The sequence below is a fragment of the Sus scrofa genome, chromosome X (genome assembly GCF_054392235.1).
Source record: "Sus scrofa isolate SSC_HxYL_T2T_F1_AM1 chromosome X, Sscrofa_HxYL_maternal_Yorkshire_Landrace_v2.0, whole genome shotgun sequence".
Taxonomy (NCBI): Eukaryota; Metazoa; Chordata; class Mammalia; order Artiodactyla; family Suidae; genus Sus; species Sus scrofa.
Window position 1 is genome coordinate 119,016,050 of NC_139401.1, and position 19,926 is coordinate 119,035,975.

The 19,926-nt window shown below is 47.0% G+C and overlaps 1 protein-coding gene across 4 annotated transcripts in view; it reads right to left on the reverse strand.

Moving 5' to 3' along the window:
• The window catches only part of HS6ST2 (heparan sulfate 6-O-sulfotransferase 2), a 287,234-nt gene that overhangs the window by 34,801 nt on the left and 232,507 nt on the right, over window positions 1-19,926 (reverse strand). For 2 of the 4 annotated variants that reach the window (XM_085006637.1, XM_021079794.2), the window contains one exon: window positions 7,074-7,160. The exons of 1 other annotated variant lie outside the window; for it this stretch is intronic. In XM_085006637.1, the coding sequence (XP_084862763.1) occupies window positions 7,074-7,160 (87 nt within the window). Of the gene's footprint in view, window positions 1-7,073; window positions 7,161-19,555; window positions 19,789-19,926 lie in introns of those variants that run through there. One more of the 4 variants, XM_085006639.1, reaches the window with a different exon arrangement.

Sequence of the window (19,926 nt, forward strand, 5' to 3'; positions counted from 1 at the left end):
GGTCACATTGTCCCCAGCTGCAGTATGTTGGCAGCTGAAGCAGGCATAATCACTAGTTGACATTTATTGAGCACTTGCTATGTGCCAGGCACTAGAAGAGCCTTTCTTGGATCAGGGTATTTTATCCTCACAATAGCCCATTGAGGTAGGCACAAAGTTAATCAGTGATAGAGCCAGGATTCAAATCCAGGTCTATCTGATAACTCCAAAGCTGATGTGCTTTCAAATACACACAAGATGGCATGATTAATTTATATAAAGAGATCTTTGAATAGCCCCCTACTACAGCTAGTTAGCACTAGGTGAATCTTCAAAATGTGGCAAACTTATGTGTTCTTTACCCCCCCACTTTCTTTGGTCTTTTTTTTTTTTTTTTTTTTTTTTTTTGGCTTTTTGCTATTTCTTTGGGCCGCTCCCACGGCATATGGAGGTTCCCAGGCTAGGAGTCGAATCGGAGCTGTAGCCGCCAGCCTACGCCAGAGCCACAGCAACGCGGGATCCGAGCCGCGTCTGCAAGCTACACCACAGCTCACGACAACGCCGGATCCTTAACCCACTGAGCAAGGGCAGGGATTGAACCCGCAACCTCATGGTTCCTAGTCAGATTCGTTAACCACTGCGCCACGACGGGAACTCCTCTTTGGTCTTTTTAGGGCCACACCTGCTGCATATGGAGGTTCCCAGGCTAGGGGTTGAATCAGAGCTACAGTTACCAGCCCACACCACCGCCACAGTGATGTCAGACCCGAGCAGCATCTGCGACCTAGGTCACAGTTCACGGCAATGCCAGATGCCTAACCCACTGAGTGAGACCAGGGATCGAACCTGTGTCTTCATGGATGCTAGTCAGATGCGTTTCCGCTGAGCCACAACGGGAACTCCTAGCCCTTGCTATTAAAAGTCCTTTGCAAATGTCTCATGTTACTTTCCTGCCTTATTCATGCGTGTGCTTTCTGGGCTAGATGTGACTTGTTTTGGTTGTGATCAAAGGACTCACACTCTCCTGGGTGGGGCATATTGTAGGGGAAAAGGCAGTTAGGCTACAAAGGTAGAGATTCTTGGGCACACTCTGCTAAAAGTTGTTCCTAGAAATACATTCTGACACGGGCCTATGTTTTGGTCATTTGTCTTTGGCTGCCAAGGAGCAACCGCAGAGAGAGAGGGGAAGGAGAAGGAGGGAGGGGTGGAGAGGGAGGGTGAGGGAGAGGTGGGTTGGCTTGGGACTTTGGTTTTTCACAAGCCTTCGCGATGATAGACTTGGTCTAATAGCTAAACTGAGGCACTACTGACATCATCATCACATAAGACGACAGAGATTATTTGAAAAGTTGAATATTTGGCCATTTGATCACTATGCTCGTACAGCACACCAGCATTCTGAAGTGGAAGTACACACACACACACACACACACACACACACACACACACACGCACACAACACACACACACACACACACACACGAACTTCCACACACTGAGGCAAAACTAGGAATTTTATCAGCAGTCACAGCCTATTTTGTCTTAGAGGAAATACATGGCTTTCCATGAGAGGAAATGACGCAGTCGTAAGAGCACAGGAGGCAGGACTCGAAGCCCAGCAATGCATGTGTAAACCACTTACCCTGAACTTAAAACTAAACCCACTGAATCCACACTCAACAAGCAGGATTTTGCCTCTTCTTTCTATTTTTTTTTTTTTTTTTTTGTCTTTTTGCTTTTTCTAGGGCCGCACCTGTGGCATACGGAGGTTCCCAGGCTAGGGGTCGAATCGGAGCTGTAGCCACCGGCCTATGCCAGAGCCACAGCAACGCGGGATTCGAGCCGAGTCTGCGACCTACACCACAGCTCACGGCAACGCCGGATCCTTAACCTGCTGAGTGAGGCCAGGGACCGAACCCGCAACCTCATGGTTCCTAGTCGGATTCATTAACCACTGCGCCACGACGGGAACTCCTTGCCTCTTCTTTCTAAAGCAGGCAAAACTAAAGGATCATGGGTGTGTTTAGTATATTTATGAAGCTATGGGCTCTAAAGACTGTTGAAGAAATGGATCTGTTCATTATGAGACAATTTTGGCAAAAACAGGTTGGAGTCAGTTTTCCCTGTGGCATCTGCTATCAGGGTTGGCTCTGGGTAGATTTGTAAAGTGAGTGAGGTTTGACTTAACGGTCTCACATTCCCTTTCTGTCCTCCTTTTTCCTCTATTTTAGCATCCCGCCCCCTCAGGCTTCATTCATTTAAGCCAACATTTATGGAACTTAATTCAACATTTACGGTATCATTTACCAGGCAGTGTGCTTGGGCACTCTGCCCCGATCCTGTAATAGTCATGGCCTTCGCTAGTATTTGAACATTGAACGTGGTCCTTGTCCTTCCATACCCCGAGCCTATGTGACAAACATTTCGGACTGGGAGGACTGATTGATTTGCTTCATCATCTGCAACTGCCTGCAATCTAATTTTTAAATGGATACCTCTGAATATTCCACGCACACACACACACATATACACACACCCTCAGCCTTGGTTGGCTAACTTGAGGGAGAAGAGCTGTAGTGACCTATGAGTTCTCTTTATTGCTTTCTTGATGAAGGGGTGTGTTAAAGGCTCAAGAGAGCTCAACAATAATATTGAGAAAGCTCAACAATAATATTGACTGTCTAAAAACAACCAGAATGATATTATTTTGGAGAAAAAGTGAAGTGTTGGAAAAGTCCACAGAATTTCCTTTCATCATCAGCGCTGCTACATTTTTTTAAAGTGGCATGGTTCCAACTTCTCCCCAAAGTCGCCATTTTCATCCCCTACAGGAATCGTGGTGTAGGACAGGCACAGCACTCAACTGGCCATCCTGAGACCAGGCTCCAAGCCTTGTTCAGTGTGATCCGCTGAAGTGTCTTGCTCTCTGGGAGCAGAACTGCAGCATACATTGCAGTAGAAAGAGCACGGGTCAGGTATTACAACACCAGGATTCTAGGTTGATCCCTGCTACTAACTAATGCGTGACTCTGGGAAAGCGATTGACAACTTCTTGAGTCCTTATCTGTTCAGCAACAGAGTTGGTCTCATCTGACATGTGAGTATGTTCTGATACAGAATGAAAATTTGTAATGGCTCCTTGTGGCTACCATGACTTATGCTCAGCCTTGACAGGTTAAGGGCTTGCTGGGAAGAACCCAATGGATCAACAAAAGGATTGATCGTGGCCTGATGTGTTGGAAAAATTAACAGATTACACTACCAAAGGAAACCAAATGTGATATTAAATATGGCAGCCTCGTCTGGTTGGTCTCCGATCAACCTCTGCAAAACCTATACTTTCTGATCTCAGTGGCATGGCTCTACACTGATTTTCTCTTCTGTCCTATCGATTTGACTCACTGTTGGCATAGAATATACTGCATGTACCTCCCTGAAAGCCAGTGCCAGGGTAGTCTGGCTCTGCTGCTCAGACATATCCCATTCCATCTGTTCCTCCCCGAAACAGAGGGCTCGCTACTCAGCTTCCAATACAGGCAATGAAACAGAGCAAGCAGAACTGACTCAACTTTCAAGCTGTAGGTTTCCTTCAGCTCCTCGCCATGCTACAGCCTGTCAGTTGGCCCCAAATGGGTTGAAGTCGGAAAAAAAAAAAAGGCAAGAATCGGCCATTCAGTTTTAGCTTTGACCTAATCCACAACTCCAGCTTGTTTTCATCAATATTAGAGGATTCTGCTCATCTAAATGACTAATTTGCATTTCCCTCTTCTGACCTAGTCTTGCCCGCTGAGGGGTAAGCGGAGAAAAGGAAAGGGTTCAAGGGTCACTTCTCAGAAGCCTTCATTGATATTGCCACATGAAGTCTTCTCCACCCGAACCCTGGCATTGGTTAGGGGGTGACTGTGCTGGCCCCAATAGCACCCCATGACTACATGTAAACACCACATTATCATCCTCTCTCTTCTACTAAGACTGTGAGTTCCTTGAGGGCACTACTGTATCTTGCATTTGCGTGGCCCATAGTCTAGCACAGTGGCACAAAGTCAAAGCTTGACATATTTTAGTATCATCATTACAATGATGGGTGCTAAAGAAGGGTTTTACCAAAACTATTGGCTGGGAAACCGCACATAGACACACGATGTCTTCTCTAAGCCTCAATTTCTTCATGTACAAAATGGAAATAATAATAGTGCCCACTTCATGAACCTTTGGTGGGTGAGAATTCCTGAGACAAAATACATCAAGTGGTCTGGGACACAGGTTGATCCACAGCACCCACTCAACACTCAGGAGTTACTATTTGGGGCCATGATGTATATCTGAGGCAGCTTGACTCGTCTTCAAAAGAAGGGAGGCCAATTTCTTTGCAGAGAAGAAAAGAACACACCTCTGTCTTCCAGCCTCTATCCGGCCTCAAAATAATATAGAGGAACTCTTAGATCTGCTCCACATCCCTGTCGCTAACTCAAATGGCATGAGAAAATCCAGCAGCACAACACCCACCCAGGACGCTGACTGTTGTGAAAAAGCACCAAGGGGGAAAAGCCCCCCTGGGGTGGGGGTGGGGGGCAGAAATCCACCTTGGACCCCTCCCCCCCAGCACATACTCCCTAACCCAGGATGGAACTACTCTCTCTGAACTGTAATAACACACGTGCCTAAACACTGCTAGACTCTGTTCTAGAAAGGGTGGGGGAAATGCCCCTGAATAGTCTCACCAGATTCATGGAACATCAGTACCTCTCCAGTTGACAAAAACGTCCTGAGAAGGAGAAAATGTACAGAGACAGAATGAAAACAAACAAACAACAACCTCCTGCAAACTGATGGAAGGTAAGAGAAAGGGTCCCTGAAACATATTGCGGAAGACAACCCTAGAAATGGGAGAACTTTTTACTCTTTATTAGCAATCACCAAAAGGAATGAAGAATTGAAAAGAGAAGGCTCAATCTGGGAGTCACATACATGGCAGATAAATAACCTTTAGCTCCGAATGTGTGGAGGGAGGCCGTCCCTGTGGCAGAAGCTTGGGACGTATCCAAAATCCAGCAAGTGGGATCTAAGATCAGGTTTATCTACTTAAGAATGTATTTATGCAGGCCTCCTACTGCATTCTCTATGGCATTTTTTTTTAGCCACACCCATGGCATGTGGAAGTTCCTGGGTTAGGGATCATACCCACTCCCAAGTTGCGACCTGCATCACAGCTGTGGCAATGCCGAATCCTTAACCCGCTGTGCCATGAGGGAACTCCCTCTCTATGGCATTTTTTTAGGGCCACACCCTCAGCATATGGAAGTTCCCAGGTCGAGGGTCAAATTGGAGCTGTAGCTGCCAGCCTATGCCACAGCAACAGCCACAGCAACTTGGGATCCAAGCTGCATCTTTGATCCACACCACAGCGCAGAGCAACGCTGGATCCTTAACCCACTGAGCGAGGTCAGGGATCAAACCCACGTCCTGATGGATACTAGTCAGGTTTGTTACTGCTGAGCCATGACAGAATTCCTCTATGGCATCTTAACTCCAGGTCTACCAACTGCTGCTTTCGGGGCTCACACTGAGAGTCTCTCAGTCAAAAGGTTAGAGACCTTGGGTTCCTGCAAAGCCAAAAAGATATAGAACACTGGGCCCGTCAAAGTGTAACAGCAACCACAAACATTCTTAATTATACATCAGGGTCTAATAAACGAAGACTGTGCAGATGTCAGCAGGACAGGCATGTACAAGGTGCCAGACAGGGCCTGCCATTTCTGCAAGCATGGAGTTCAAAGTAATTCTCCAGCGCCACCTCTGTTAACCGAGGGCGCATGCTGCCTGTGGATTGGGACTAATTTGGAAACATTTGGCTGCCTGGGAACGTGTGCATCAATTCCCTTTCTTCATAATTCATACAGCATTTTGACTGTGGTGCTCAGTGATAAATAACAGAAACGAGTTCTAACTGCTCTGAGATTTAGTCTTATGTCTTCACCACTGCTTTTTATATTCTCCAAGCTAGCCCACATCCAACTTGATATGCAAACTTGAAATGGTATTCAGGAGGAGGAAAAAGGCAGCCAATAGATCTTTCACTTGGGAAATTGAAAATAAGATCATATTCAAAGAGCAGCATTTATGGTCATATGCTGAATACATAAAATATATGACCATCACAGATTCACCTTTCATGGCAAAGCCATGCTCTTGTAGTGACATAGCTTATTGCCAGATTAGAGCTTTTAGCGTGATGAAGGCATCTTTCAACTTCTCCTAGATGCAGGCTGGATGCTCCTTTGGGGCTGTATTTCTGCCTGTCATGATGCCCCCACATTCCTGAGACACAGAGCTTGCAAAAAGACTCGAGCCATTCACCGAAGGGTGGCAGCCACTTCGAAGGAGAAGTATGTCATTTGCCTGGGGTCACACTCTTTCAGACTGCCGTGCTCTGCTGACTCCAAAGGGAGCAGTCAGCTAAGGTTGTTTTCTGGAATCAGCCCAAGGAGCTAAACTAACATCATAACTGTTCAGCCAAAACAAGTTTGGGCAATACCAAAAAGACACTTTCAGGTAGGACATGGTACAGGTTTGTCAGTAGGAAAAGAATACATATCATGTAAATCGGTGACATGGTGACAATGTAAATGTACTCAAGCCAGGACCCTTATGGAACAGCTTTCCAGATTCTTCTAAATCCACCCCAAATCACAGTGGATGTAGAAGACAAATGCTCATGGATTTCATGGATTTTGCAATTCATAAAATGAGTTTGCCATCATAAGATGGTTGATCAGTGCCTCTGATTCTTCTTTCTTCAATTTTGGAGACTCATAGTCCAAACCTTGTCTTGCTGCAAGTCCTTGCCCTTCGAAATCAGCCCTGGTAGCTATCTTCCCAAAGGCATCTCCTGACCTCCCCCTCTTTCTTGTCTCCCTTCATGCACCCAATATTCCCAACACAGGCCTTACTCAAACCCCCCAGGGACGAGCCCAAGGTGAAGCACACACAACACATTCTGGAAATCTTTGAATGAATATGAATGAATCACAAAAGAAGACAGCACATGGCTTTGTGACAGCGATGTTGGACGCACGGGGGCACTTTTCACTTACTTCCCATTCTTAGATGTGTTCCGGGCCTTTGTGGATGATGGTGAGTTGGCTCCTGGATTAGTGTTTGGAGAACCCCGTTTATCCTTACTATACCCACAGAAAGAATAGAAAAATACAACAGTGACCACAGAGACAAAAAGAGATCAGTCATTTCATTTAAAGACTTTCAAGGTGCCTCTCAATCTCTCAACCTCTCTCTCCTTCTCTCTCTCTCTCCTTCTCTCTCTCTCTCTCTCTCTCTCTCTCTCTCTCTCTCTGTGTGTGTGTGTGTGTGTGTGTTACCTGTCAAAATAAAGCATGATCTTATCCAAGGCTGCCCTTCCAAGGTACAGAGAGTGGGAGCCATTGGTCAAATTCAAAGAAAGCTATTCTTCCGGCATTCAAAGCTTGAGCAGGTAGCTGCCATTAATGATAGCACCACAGCTCAGGCCCCAGGAGAGAAGCTCTGGCCGCAAAAATGTATAAGGATAACTAATCTTTAATGTAAAAGCCTTTATTTCCAGTCTCTAGATTCTCTATATTACAAGTTCAGTTCTGAAGCTGCTGACTTTTAGTGAAGTATGTGGATGCCGAATGACTTCTAAAAGTCTTTGGGAGATACTATCAGATGAATTAATAATTTTCATTCATAATGTTAACATGGGAAGGCCGTGAATTCAGATATTCTTTCAAGAGAAGCACCACCTGCTTCATGAGTAATTGAATTTAAATCTCCACCTTCAATAATTCCACAGCTTATGTCAAACCTTGGAAACAATTACGAAATAAATCACTAGGAAGGTCTGCTTAATCTCATCAGGTTAATAAACGCAGACAAATTAATCACTTGAAGGTAAACAAAAAGGAATAATTGATTAGAGTCCTCTTGATTACTTTATTCTATTTTCTTTATCAAACTATTTTTACCATTATCTTCAATTCAGCTGCTCTGCCTTGAAATTATTACTTTACTTCATCTTCAGATTTCCATGGAAACCAATTCAAAGCCCTTCTCTCCACTTGATGATGTGTGGAATTATTTATCCTGATTTCATCAAAAAGATTTTTTTTTTTTTGGTAGTAAGATCTATGTCAGCATAACCTTTATGAAAAGTGAAGGTAAAAAAGAAAACTGCATATCTTGGCTTTCAATGAGAAAAATAGAGTCTTGGAAAGGCAGAGAATATTGTCTCAGAGAATGTCAAAGAGCTTTCCAGATATTTATGAACCTTTTAATTACTTCAGAAATAGGTGACTGAAAGTAGTTGTATTTAGATGTGGCGTGGGGTGGGGTTGGAGGTCACACAAGAGATAGTCTGTTTTGCATCCATCAGCTTTAAGTGGCTACGCGGATGTGACTGGAACAAGAGCTAATCATGGGTTCCTGGTGATTGCAAAGGTAAGACAGATGTGTGTGGCACAGGGCTCATCTGACAGATAGCGAAGGTTCCAGCAGATAGGATTCAGTGTCCAGAAGGTCTGAAAAGCAGTTCTCCGAAGTGGGAGTTCACCAAGGTGAGCTCTGATCCTTCTGCTGGGTGGTGCTGGAGAGAGTGGGCGCACAGCCTGTCCCAGAGGAAGTGCCAGAAGCCCGCTGACACACACTGCCGGGACCATTTCCCTATGTTGCTCACAGACTCAGTGGAGCGTGGCTGCATCCTGAGTGGGGACTAAAGAACTCAGGCAATGCTGGCCCTGCCCATCCATGCTGACTTCCTGGCCAAGAACTCCTTAATCATCCCTAGGACCATACCAGATACCATCCTTATTCGGAACCCAGCTTGTACAGCAGAAATTGGCACAACATTGTAAATCAACTATATTTTAATAAAAATTTTAAAAAAGAACCCATCTCAGAAACGAAGTGATAAGACCGATCCCTTGGACGAAGACTAACTCAGAACTCAAAACTGTCAATTCCAGAAGGTTGGTGTGGTCACGTGCAGAGGATGAAATTGAGGCAGGAGATCAATGGGTCCCAGGCTGAGCAACTGTAATCTCTTCGCTGTGGACAGATACTTCAAGATAAAAAGATGGCAGGAGCAAGAAGGTGCTGTGCCCTGCTTGGATAAAAGATAGTGACCACCCTCATTCTTGAGGTTCAAGAGACCTCCGGAACTACACACTCACAGAAAGGTTCCCCAGGGGTCAGAGAAAGGAGGGGCACAGACCGTAGTACTTCCTGTCAACTTCCCAGAGACCCTGGCAGTAGAATCCAGCCTTGCTAAAAGATGTTCACGCACGTGCGCGCACACACACACACACACAGGGGAGGGCCCTGAGTCAGGCCAAATGTGGGCTCCAGGCCAGATGAAGCAAGATGATTGGCCAGAGGAAGCCTGGAAGGGCTGCCCCCACACAACTGATTTAAACCACCTCCAAAGCACGTGTGGCTCTCTTTCCCCTCTTGCTCTTTCCCTCTATCTGTCTCTCTCTCTATCTGCACCTCCCACCACCACCTGAGCCTGCCTGTGCTTTCGCCACACCGATCTAATCTCTCTTCTCTCTCTCTCTCTTTCTTTTTCTAGGGCCGCAATGGCAGGCAGCACAAGGAGGTTCCCAGTAGGGGTCCAATCAGAGCTACAGCTGCCAGCCTACGCCTCAGCCACAGCAACTCGGGATCTAAGCTGCGTCTGCGACCCACACCACAGCTCACGGCAATGCCAGATCCTCAACCCACTGAGCGAGGCCAGGGATCGATCCTGCAACCTCATGGTTCCTAGTTGGATTCCTTTCTGCTGCACCACAATGGGGACTCCCTCTCATCTCTCTTAATAAATACTTTATTGGAGTTCCCGTTGTGGCTCAGTGGTGAACGAATCCGACTAGGAACCATGAGGTTGCAGGTTCGATCCCTGGCCTCGCTCAGTGGGTTGAGGATCCGGCGTTGCCATGAGCTGTGGCGTGGGTTGCAGACGCGGCTCAGATCCCGCATTGCTGTGGCTGTGGTGTAGGCCGGTGGCCGTAGCTCCGATTAGACCCCTAACCTGGGAATCTCCATATGCCACGGGAGCGGCCCTAGAAAAGGCAAAAAGACAAAAATAAATAAATAAATGAATAAATAAATAAATAAATACTTTATTTGCTTCACCAGTCTCAATCTCTTTGCCGAATTCTTGCTCCAAAGGGACAGGTACTGGGGACTTAGATCAAGTGGTCAGGGTTCAGTGTTCTTTCTCATCCCACAGCCACCCAAGAACAAAATATGCCATGTCTTGCAAAATGTAAGCAGATCTGAGTTACCTCACTGGCCACTGAGCCCTCCTCCTCCAAAGCCCCTCACTCAAACAAAAGGCAGTGGGAAACTTTGCTGGAAGCACTCAGAAATAAGGGATCTTTTGACCTTGCTGGATTCGGCTCAGGCTAGGTGGTCCTGTAACACCTCCTCCTCTGAGCCACTCGGTTCAGGCATCCACGTTCTTTTGAATAAAGGAACACCCATTCCCATTGCTGTGCTTCCCAGTCTGTGCCTTGCGCACCAAGGGTCCTTTATAATCTGCATGACAAGTGGCCCTGTTTAAGCTCAATGCCGGGCACCACAGGACATCAGGGAAGGCTGGCAGCTGGCAGCGGCAGCCTTATTAAGTGCTGTTGAGCTTGTTAAGTGCTGCTTTGGCTGGGGGGTGGTCCTGGAGCAGTCGTCCTTTCAGCGATAGGAATAAGAGCCCCTTCTGACCTCCTGCCAAATCCTGTAAGTGCAGATCCGAGGGGAATAAACACAAAAACCTCCTTGGAGAAAAATCACAGGCGGCAGGTATTGGCGCTAAGACTGGGAGTGAAAGTCATCACATAACTGCAAGCGTTTGTCCCCTGGAAATAGCGGGCCCTGTGTATCTGAAAGTGGCGGGGGCGGGGAAGTGCCGAGCAGAACTGGGGAAGGCTTGACTCCTAGGAGTTCAAGTTTGTAGATGGACTAAGGAGCGTTGTTCAGGAAAAGGGTGAAGAGTCATTGTTTCTCGCCAATGTTCCAGGCTGAGTAGGTCATTCTGGACGAGATGCTATGATTCTGAAGCTCTGAGACAAAAGACCCTCGGTTTTCTGCACGGGCTCCATCGCAGAGAAATAAAATCCTGCTACGACAGACTGTCTGGGAGACTCAAGAGATCTGGAAAAACACGGGTGGAGGACCCAAAGATTGAGTAAGATGCTACCGAGGATGCTGGCCACTGAAAGAAACATCCAGCAATCCCAGGGACTTGCAGGAATAAGTCCTGCCTGCTCTCAGGACAGATATATGAACAATAATTTGGGGTGGAGGGGATTGGAGGGGATGTTGCCTGGAATTGGAGCTACTTTCCAAGGTGCCCTTCTGAAACAGGCCATCCCCAGCTGCCCTTTTCTCTCTGTTTCTAGAACACCTGGCAGCTCTCCTGACGTGCATCTCTTCTCTGGGTTGCGATCTTAAAGGCTACGGTCTGAAATCCCAGGGCACATGGGTCCAGGCTTCTCCCACTCCTCAGGAGTACCTATCTTCTTCCAAGGGTCAAATTCTTTCCTCCCTCCCTCCCAACCCAGCCTCATCGAAGGCCTATGCACACGATACCCAGTGAGTTCCCGACAGGAACGTGGAATGAACGCCAGCCCTCTTTTCGGTCTGCTTGGTCCACTGCGCATCAACATGCATCCACACAGGCTCCACAAATGTCTCCAACACCAGAAAAGCGGGGCGAAAAAACCTGCAGCGTTATGCACAGTGTATTCAGGTGGGAAAACCGTGACTAACCCAACTCTTCAGCATTTTCAAAGTGGTTCTGATTGAATAATTTGACGCTGAAATGGCATCCAGAGTACTTCACCCCCAATGGCAATCAGATCCACTCCAACCTGGAGTCTTCTCTTAGGTCAGAGAGGTGCTTGAGGGCCAAGAACCGAGCAGTTTCTCACACCCTTGAACCACTTTCTCGATGGGCGACACACAGAAACTTCCGCATTTCCTACAGGATTTGGTAAGCTCTTTTTGGAATTCATTCATCTCAGATCCATGAAAAACAGTTGTGCTGCTCTAACTACAAACAGCACTGAAATTTAAAAAATTAGTTTGCAGGGTCCTAGGAAATAGACATTGTATTTCAGAAGAGAGAGTTGGGTCAGAACTCTCCATATCTTTTATCTGGCACTGAGGGTGCAGTGCTTGTAGTGTTGTTTGTATTTCATTATCTGTCTCCCCGACTAGCTCTTAAGAGGGCGCTCCACGAAATATTTGCTGAACGAATCACTGACAAAGGTGCATTTCGGCTCAGTGGAAAAGGATTACCATGATGGATTATCTGGCACTCTTGTGAGAGAAGGAAGTGGTGACACACGTGTCACATATCTTCCATCCCTAAAGGAGAATGAGCTGGGAAAATTGGATTCTAGTTACTCATGGCTGATCATCAGGTGCATCACAAAGACAGGGGAGCTTAGAAAGGACGCTCAAGCAAGTTCGCTTGGATGGTTGGCCAGTGCTGCAGCATAACAACAAAAAAATCGATTGCATTTATAGGGCTTTTAGTGTTTTTTTCCAGTGTGTGTTCTTCTAAGTGGTAACAGAGATGAAACCCAAGCTGTTTGTTGTTACGGGGTTACCTCAAGTCTCTGGGGAAGCGGTGACTACTCTTTGCTCTCTAGAAATGACCCTGGGCTCCTTAGAGTTCCCAGGATAAGGAAGAGTGCTTAAAAATATAGGGATAGGAGCTCATCTAGCTGCTTCCCCAACAGGTGCTTGAATCCCCTCTGCAACATATCAAGCCACCGAGTGGTTGTCTTTTGAAGACTTTTCAGTCCTGATTGCTTCCCCACGAAAGCCTGCTTTTCCATTTGCTAAGAGGCTCACCTTGCTGAAGTCTTTTCGCCCTTGTTCTGTTACTGAGCAAGACAGCTCTTCAAATATAGATTTCCTTTAATTAGAGCTGATGAGGCTCCTTTATTTCATTTTTCTATCGTGCTAGGTGGTTCTCCTGAGAGGTTTTCTTTTTTTGCTCCCAACGTTTTTCATTTCCTTCTCCCCAAAGTGTCTAAATGAGAGGCCCTGTCCCTTTAAGCATCCTCTTCCCCGTGATCTAGGATTTCCGTGAATCACCAAGCCAAGGAAAGTTCCGTTCACTGAGCTGTGCTTTCCTTTAGCCTCCTTCCCCAGCTTCCCTTGGCTGAACGGTGGCCAGTGACTGAAGCCCAACGTGGCTATGGTGGCTCAGAAGCAACCTCGGGTGTTCAAAGCATTTATTCTCTAAAGCCTAGGGCATGCAACCGATCAGGTAAACCCTTCACACTGAAGCTCACAATTACTTTGTAATTGCAGGGCTCTTGGAAAAGGCAGCTGGGACAGTCACATTATCTCGACCTCTCCCCTTCCATTAACCTTTCACTCTAACGACTCACCACAGGGGCATCGGGGACGGGAGCAATATGTTTATTGATCCTTATTGATCATCGTTGCTATTTTGTTCTCTTCACCTCTTGGCACAGATGCTATTTCTGCCCAGGGAAGGTGGTCCCATCCCTGAATCCCTCACTGGGATCAAGAAAGAACATGCATCAGTTCCTCATTTATTTCCTCATTTCAGCTGGCTATTCACTTAGGTCTTTACCAAGAGCTTGGGTGTTGGCTCCAGACCATCAGGGGCCACTGGAACTGTGTGTCACAATTATCACCTTCACCTCGAGCCCTGGGGATTGAGAAGCAAAGCAAAACAAAACAAAACAAAATCACAGTTCTGGTCTTGGATGGTTGTGGGTGATGGAGACCTGAAATACAATGGGAGCCTGGGACCCGAATAGTAGTTATGGGGGTGGCGAGAAGGAAACCATGGATAGCATAGAAAACACGAAGGACTAAACTCAAGAACGGACTCCCTCTGGAGAAGGAGAATAAAGTCTACATGAAAGCTGCTGAGAAAAGTCTGGAAGCTGAACGACTGGGAAAACAGAGGTGCCGGTGAAAGAGACGGATGGATTGGGAAGGGGATCTGGACTGGAGGAGAAGATGATGGATTTGGTCGGGAGCGTATCGAGGTGGGGTGCTGATGGACAGCATCCAGCAGGCAATTAGAGAGATGGCGCTGCAGCTCCAGATGAAAGACAGTGTCAGATGTACAGTCGCTGCTCTGAAGAGGGAGTCAAGGCTGTGAGACAAGCAGCGAGGCTGGATGGGACAGCCAGCCAGCCACCGTGATTAACGAGCGGATGTTTTGGGGGGTGGCGGGGAGGGACAGCCTGTGTCGGAATCCGCTTTCTTCCACTCCAGTTTAGGATGATTTACCAGTGGGTTCCAAAATCTTAGATGCCTGGGGGCCCAGGTTGACTTAGCGGTGTAGAGTTCAATGCTAAGGTTAATGAGGAAAGTGGGGCCTCGAGCCTTCGGCAGGCCAGTGACTTTTTCACATCCTGTGTCCATAGCCTGCTTCTCCCCCATCCTCCTAGCTCAGTCAGATTGCTTACAGGTCACAAGGTGAGCGGGGCACCAAGAGGAGAGGTGGGTGGCAAGGACCATCAGTCCATTCCCATAACAACGATATCCTGCAAGGTACATCCCACGCGGCTGTCACCTTGGGGTAAGGAGGGCAGCCGGGCGGAGAATCAAAACTGAGCTTTAAGCTTTGGCTTCACTTGCCCCCTTCATTCTCCTTTACCGAGACCTAACCACGTGCCTGGGACTGTACTTCTGATCGACGGCGCCCAAATCCATTCCTATTTGTCAGCAGGCTTCCCTTCCCTTTTCCTGTTCCCAGCCTTTGCCCTGCGCCTCGCTAACTGGCACCCTTGGTCACCCTCTCTTAGCATCCCAAGCGATACAAGGACGACACGACTAGAAACATCACCAGGGCTGGGGGTGGGGGCAGCCTGCCTGGGAGCAAATCAACAGCTTTGCCCTTGAACAGCCCATGTAGCCCAGGCTTCCTGCGTCGAGCTGAGTTCAGGAGGGCCGTGTTCAAGGAACCGTGGCCATGACCCTTTCCAAATCGAAGCAAGCTTTGGGCTTAAGCTCCAGGCCTGCAACCTACCCGCTGAATCACTGAATTCCTCTGGGTCTCAGTTGCCTCATCTGTGAGTCCTACTTCTTAAGGCCACAGCATACATAGTTTTGAAAATCATAAAATGGTAAATAATGTCTTTGCTCAAAAATGTATATGGTGTGTTTTCTGTGTGCCGGTCACTGTGTTGGGCCCCGTGGATACACTGATGAGCTAGTGCAAGAGGCACGTACGTCATCAGACACAAAACAATAGCACGTACCAAATGAGACAAAGCAAGTGTGAAAAGGTACGAGGGAACTAAAGCAGGGAGCAACTGCCAGTGCTCAGGGGCATCAGGGATGGCAAAGCTCGAGCTGAATTACTATGATGAAAAAATTATCATTTTTGAATTGCTTTAAAAATTATAATCAGAAAACAAAACCTTGGTTATGAGAATTTTCATCAAATAGAGCAGAATTATGCCTATGCTTAGGCAGAGAATCTTCTGGATGCCCGCCCCCTCCCCATACTGCTCCTGAGTCAGGAAAGAGGCAGACGCAAAGGGCTGCCCACATCCATCTGGGAGAATCTCCTCTTTTGCGGGGAAGTGGCAGTTACTGCAAACACCACACAGTGGAGCTCCTAGCAGGTGACACAAAAATCGGATCCGACAGGATTAATTGAGCTTGAAGTTCTATTTACTGAAAATGATCTGGCATAATTAAAAATTCACAACTGGAGCCTAGGTGGTGAACATTATACATTAGGGAGTCCCCAGAGTGGGCTAGAAAAGTCTCAGTGCACTCTGAGGAAAAGCCAAAGGTGGCAAGAGTTGGCACGCACGAGAAAGGAAAGTCGATCCGTCTATGTGGAAGTGCGATTCTGCTTCAGGCTTCAAGACGTCATGAACCAAAGATGTTGGGGGGGGGGCGTCGGGGGGCGGGGGGCAGGAACAGATCGTTTCCTTTTCTCTGCTGAATAATTACTTTGTTTTTATTTTCTACTATCTCAGTTCTTATGGGATTTTCAAGAATGTCCACTCTGCCTGCACATTATATATCAAATGCTTTGAGGACAAGGGCCAATTGTGTTCATATCTGTTCCTAAAGTTTCTTATAACATCTGTCATATAAAAGCTTTCAATACCTGTTGATGGCTAAGCATTCTGATAAATCTAGCTTCCAACATATGCCTGCAGAACAGACTAGCACGAATTAGGTTAGAGGTTTAGCAACGGAGTCACGCGCCTTTGTCTTTTTGTTCAAATGACTATGTCAGACCACGCTGGCTGCCTACAGAGGTGACATCCCATCACAGTGCCATTTCTGAGCTCCAGTGCCCCCAGGTAGGAAGCTCGAGCAGGGTACACCTAGTGGGAGTCGGCAACTTTGGAGAACGGCATTGCCAAACAAGCTGAAGGCAGCCCCACAGTTGTGGAAAGAGCATGCGCGCTGGAATCGGGCAGAACCAGGATCCTAGTCTGTCTTGGTGATAACTGGAGGCTCTTGGACAAGTTGAGTGATGGAGGCAGGGTCGGTCCTGCCTAAGCAAGGCCTCTGATCTTAACACTGGGACTTCAAGGTACCAATTCTCTAGCTACATACTGGTGCTCAAAGCCAGGAGCACTGACATACATTCTTGGTACTAAACTCCACATCTCTCTCTCTCTCTCTCTTTTTTTTTTTGCCTTTTTAGGGCCGTGCCCGTAGCGTATGGAAGTTCCCAGGCTAGGGGTGGAGTCGGAACTACAGCTGCCAGCCTACACCACAGCCGTAGCAACAGGGGATCTGAGCCGCATCTGCGACCTGCACCACAGCTCACGGCTACGCTGGATCCTTAACCCACTGAGCGAGGCCAGGGATCGAACCCCCAACCTCGTGGTTCCTAGTTGGATTTGTTTCCACTGTGCCACGACAGGAGCTCCCTGAACGCCACATCTTAAGTGCTTTCTAAGGAGGTGAATGTATTTGAGATATGGAATGACTGGCCCACAGGCACCGGCTGTCTAGCGCAGGGAACTCTACCCGATATCCTGTGATCATCTATGAGGGAAAAGAATCTGAAAGAGAATGCCTGTGTGTCCACGTATAACTGAATCACTCTGCTGTAGAGCAGGAATGATCACAACATTGTAAATCAACCGCACTTCAATAAAACTTTAAAAATGGAAAAAAAAGTGAAGCTGGCTTCTTAGAAATAAAGTAGAAGGGCCAGGTCAACAGGTCTTTGAAAATGCTTTCTTGGGTAGTAAGGAAAGAAAAATTCTCTCAGCTCTGCTCCAGTATGTCTCTTAACAGCCCTGCCCCTCTAAACCAAGGGTTTTTACACTTCTCATTTATACCGAGAGGGACGGCTAAGACTTGAAAATATTTTCATTTTCAAACTGCTCAAGCATTTCTCATTCAAGTATCATGTATTTGTTAGAATGCACACTCGTTCTTTCTTTTTTTTTTTTTTGTTTGTTTGTCTTTCTAGGGCTGCACCCAAGGCATATGGAGGTTCCCAGGCTAGGGGTCAAATCGGAGCTGTAGCCGTCAGCCTACACCACAGCCACAGCAACGCGGGATCCAAGCCACGTCTGAGACCTACACCACAGCTCACGGCAACGCAGGATCCTTAACCCACTGAACCAGGCCAGGGATTGAACCTGCAACCTCATGGATACTGGTCAGATTCATTTCCTCGGTGCCACGATGGGCCCTCCCGCACACTGTATCTAAGCACAGCTCCTTTGCAAACACTATCTGTTCCATGATGCGTATAGGCAACTTCTAATTTCTTTTCCGCATGAAACTCAATGATCAGCTTCTTTTTATTGTGTTCCAATTTGGATTTCTGAGCATTATTTTACTGTCTGCTCATGTAAGATTAAAATACTGAAAATTCCTAGAAGGAAAACAAACTTGTTCTCTATCACCCCATTAATCCCTGTTAAATGCTAGACCTTGTATAATTTATAACAATATACTTCTTTCCAGGAACATGAGTTTTTAAGAAGAGTCTAGTCTAACACAGAACACTTAAAGGGTAAGCCAAAGATTGAGGCTCTTTACTGAATGCACCCCATCCCAGGCAAGGGAAAGACTCACAAATATGAACCTAGAAGGGTCCTTAGAGGTTCAGAGAGGAGAATGGTTATATCCAAGGGAAGTATATTGAATTCTATGTGCCTGCGGAGCTCAAATGGACGATTGGATCTAGGATGCAAAGCTTAGCTACATAGAGAGACTTCAGCTGAAGAAGGGTCCCCAGAGATTTGGGAGTCTTCAGCATACTGATGGTAGTTGCACATTTTAGACTTAGAAGAGTGGGTAGAATGAGAAGAGCCTAGGAAGCAAATTAAGAAGGACAAGCTAGAGTGGAGAATGCGGCCCCCTGCAAGCCAAGGGAGAAACTGGATCCAGAAGCATGAATGTTGCTATCATAAGAGACTCATTTGCTGATGATAAGTCAGTTTTGTGTCTTGGGTTTCCAACTGCTACGTGTTGCTTTCCCCCAGCGCAGCTTTCTGATTAGTTGTGGTGTTTCATCAGTCATGCCGTGCTGGGCAGTGCCAAGAGTATCTGATAGACAATAAACTCTCTTGATCACATGCAACCTGTTCTCATCAATTCTTGAAAAAAGATGATCCGAGGTATGTGGAAGGAAGCATCTTGTGCCAAATAAATCCCTAATTACAGGCATCAGACATATTTTTTTTCAGTCTGGCCTTATTTACTGAAACAAAGGCCAATTAAAAAAAGAAAGAAACCATTTTAGTGCCTGAACTAGATGAATCCACCATCGTTTATGTAAATATGGTTCGAATCTCCCAGAGAAAGAGCTAGCCTGCTTTCCATCACCGTTCCTGTTGTTTGCTTCCTCTATTATGTCCCAAATCAGAAACGGCCCCTTCTCCTCCCTCCTTGGCTTTAAAACCTTAAGAAAAATCTTGGCTCCGGAATAATCAGATTTCAAGTAAGCCATATGCCAAGACCCACTGGTTTTGCACTTAAGAAGGCCTCGTCTTCCTGAGACTCATCTCATCCCTATCACGTCTCGCTAAGAGGGGTCCTGTGCTGTGGATGGGAGAGTGATCTGGCTGTGACATCTGTCACCCCACCTCCCGCGTCACTCCATGCGCCCCCCCACCGGGGCTGCGCTCCCAGTAAAAGACGACAACCTTCCCCGACAGAGGACTGTGCTTTGGCCAGGGGTACAGGAGTAGGTGCCTTCCCCTGCTAGAACCTCCAAACAAGCTCCCAAGATAGGTCCCGTGCTTTGAAATAGTGGCCCTCTAGCTCTCCCCAGCCACCAAACAATCAACTTCCTATTCATAAAACCCTTCAACTGTACAAACTGGGTGTCCACGCATTTCCCTAGAGCCAACTGCTGAAATCACAATACACGATCTCGCTGGCTGGGCGCGCCCTTCTTGGCTCAGGGGAACAAGGAGCAACGGGAAGGTAGAAAACTAGTGAGAAAAACGTGAAAGGCACAAATAAAGCTTGTTACTGCAAAAGTCTAAATGAAGTAAAGAACAAAGCTCTTGGGAAAAACGCCCCGTTACCGGCTGGAAGCAGATCCTACCGTGGGACGATGCTGCCTTCTTCCTTCTCTCCCTCGGTCTTTGTGAGAAAACGACTGTCTTCCAGGAAGACAGGCCTAGAAGTGAATGTTTGTCCAGGAAGCGATGTTAAACTGCATCGAACCACTTCGGGAACCCTCTCGGTTGGGGGCAGGTGGGTCAGAACAACGCCAGGCATGAGCTGTGAGGACTCCGTGTGAGAGAGGCAGATCCCTTCAGCTATGAAGGGCTAGCATCTTCACGGGGGTTCAAGAATGTCCGGTACTCATCATGGCCCTTGGCAAGGAGACCCATTCTTTAGATGGCATCGGGACAAGGTAGGAGGGGTGGGGACCTGGAAGTAGCACAGAAGATTCCAACGGAAGAAAATACC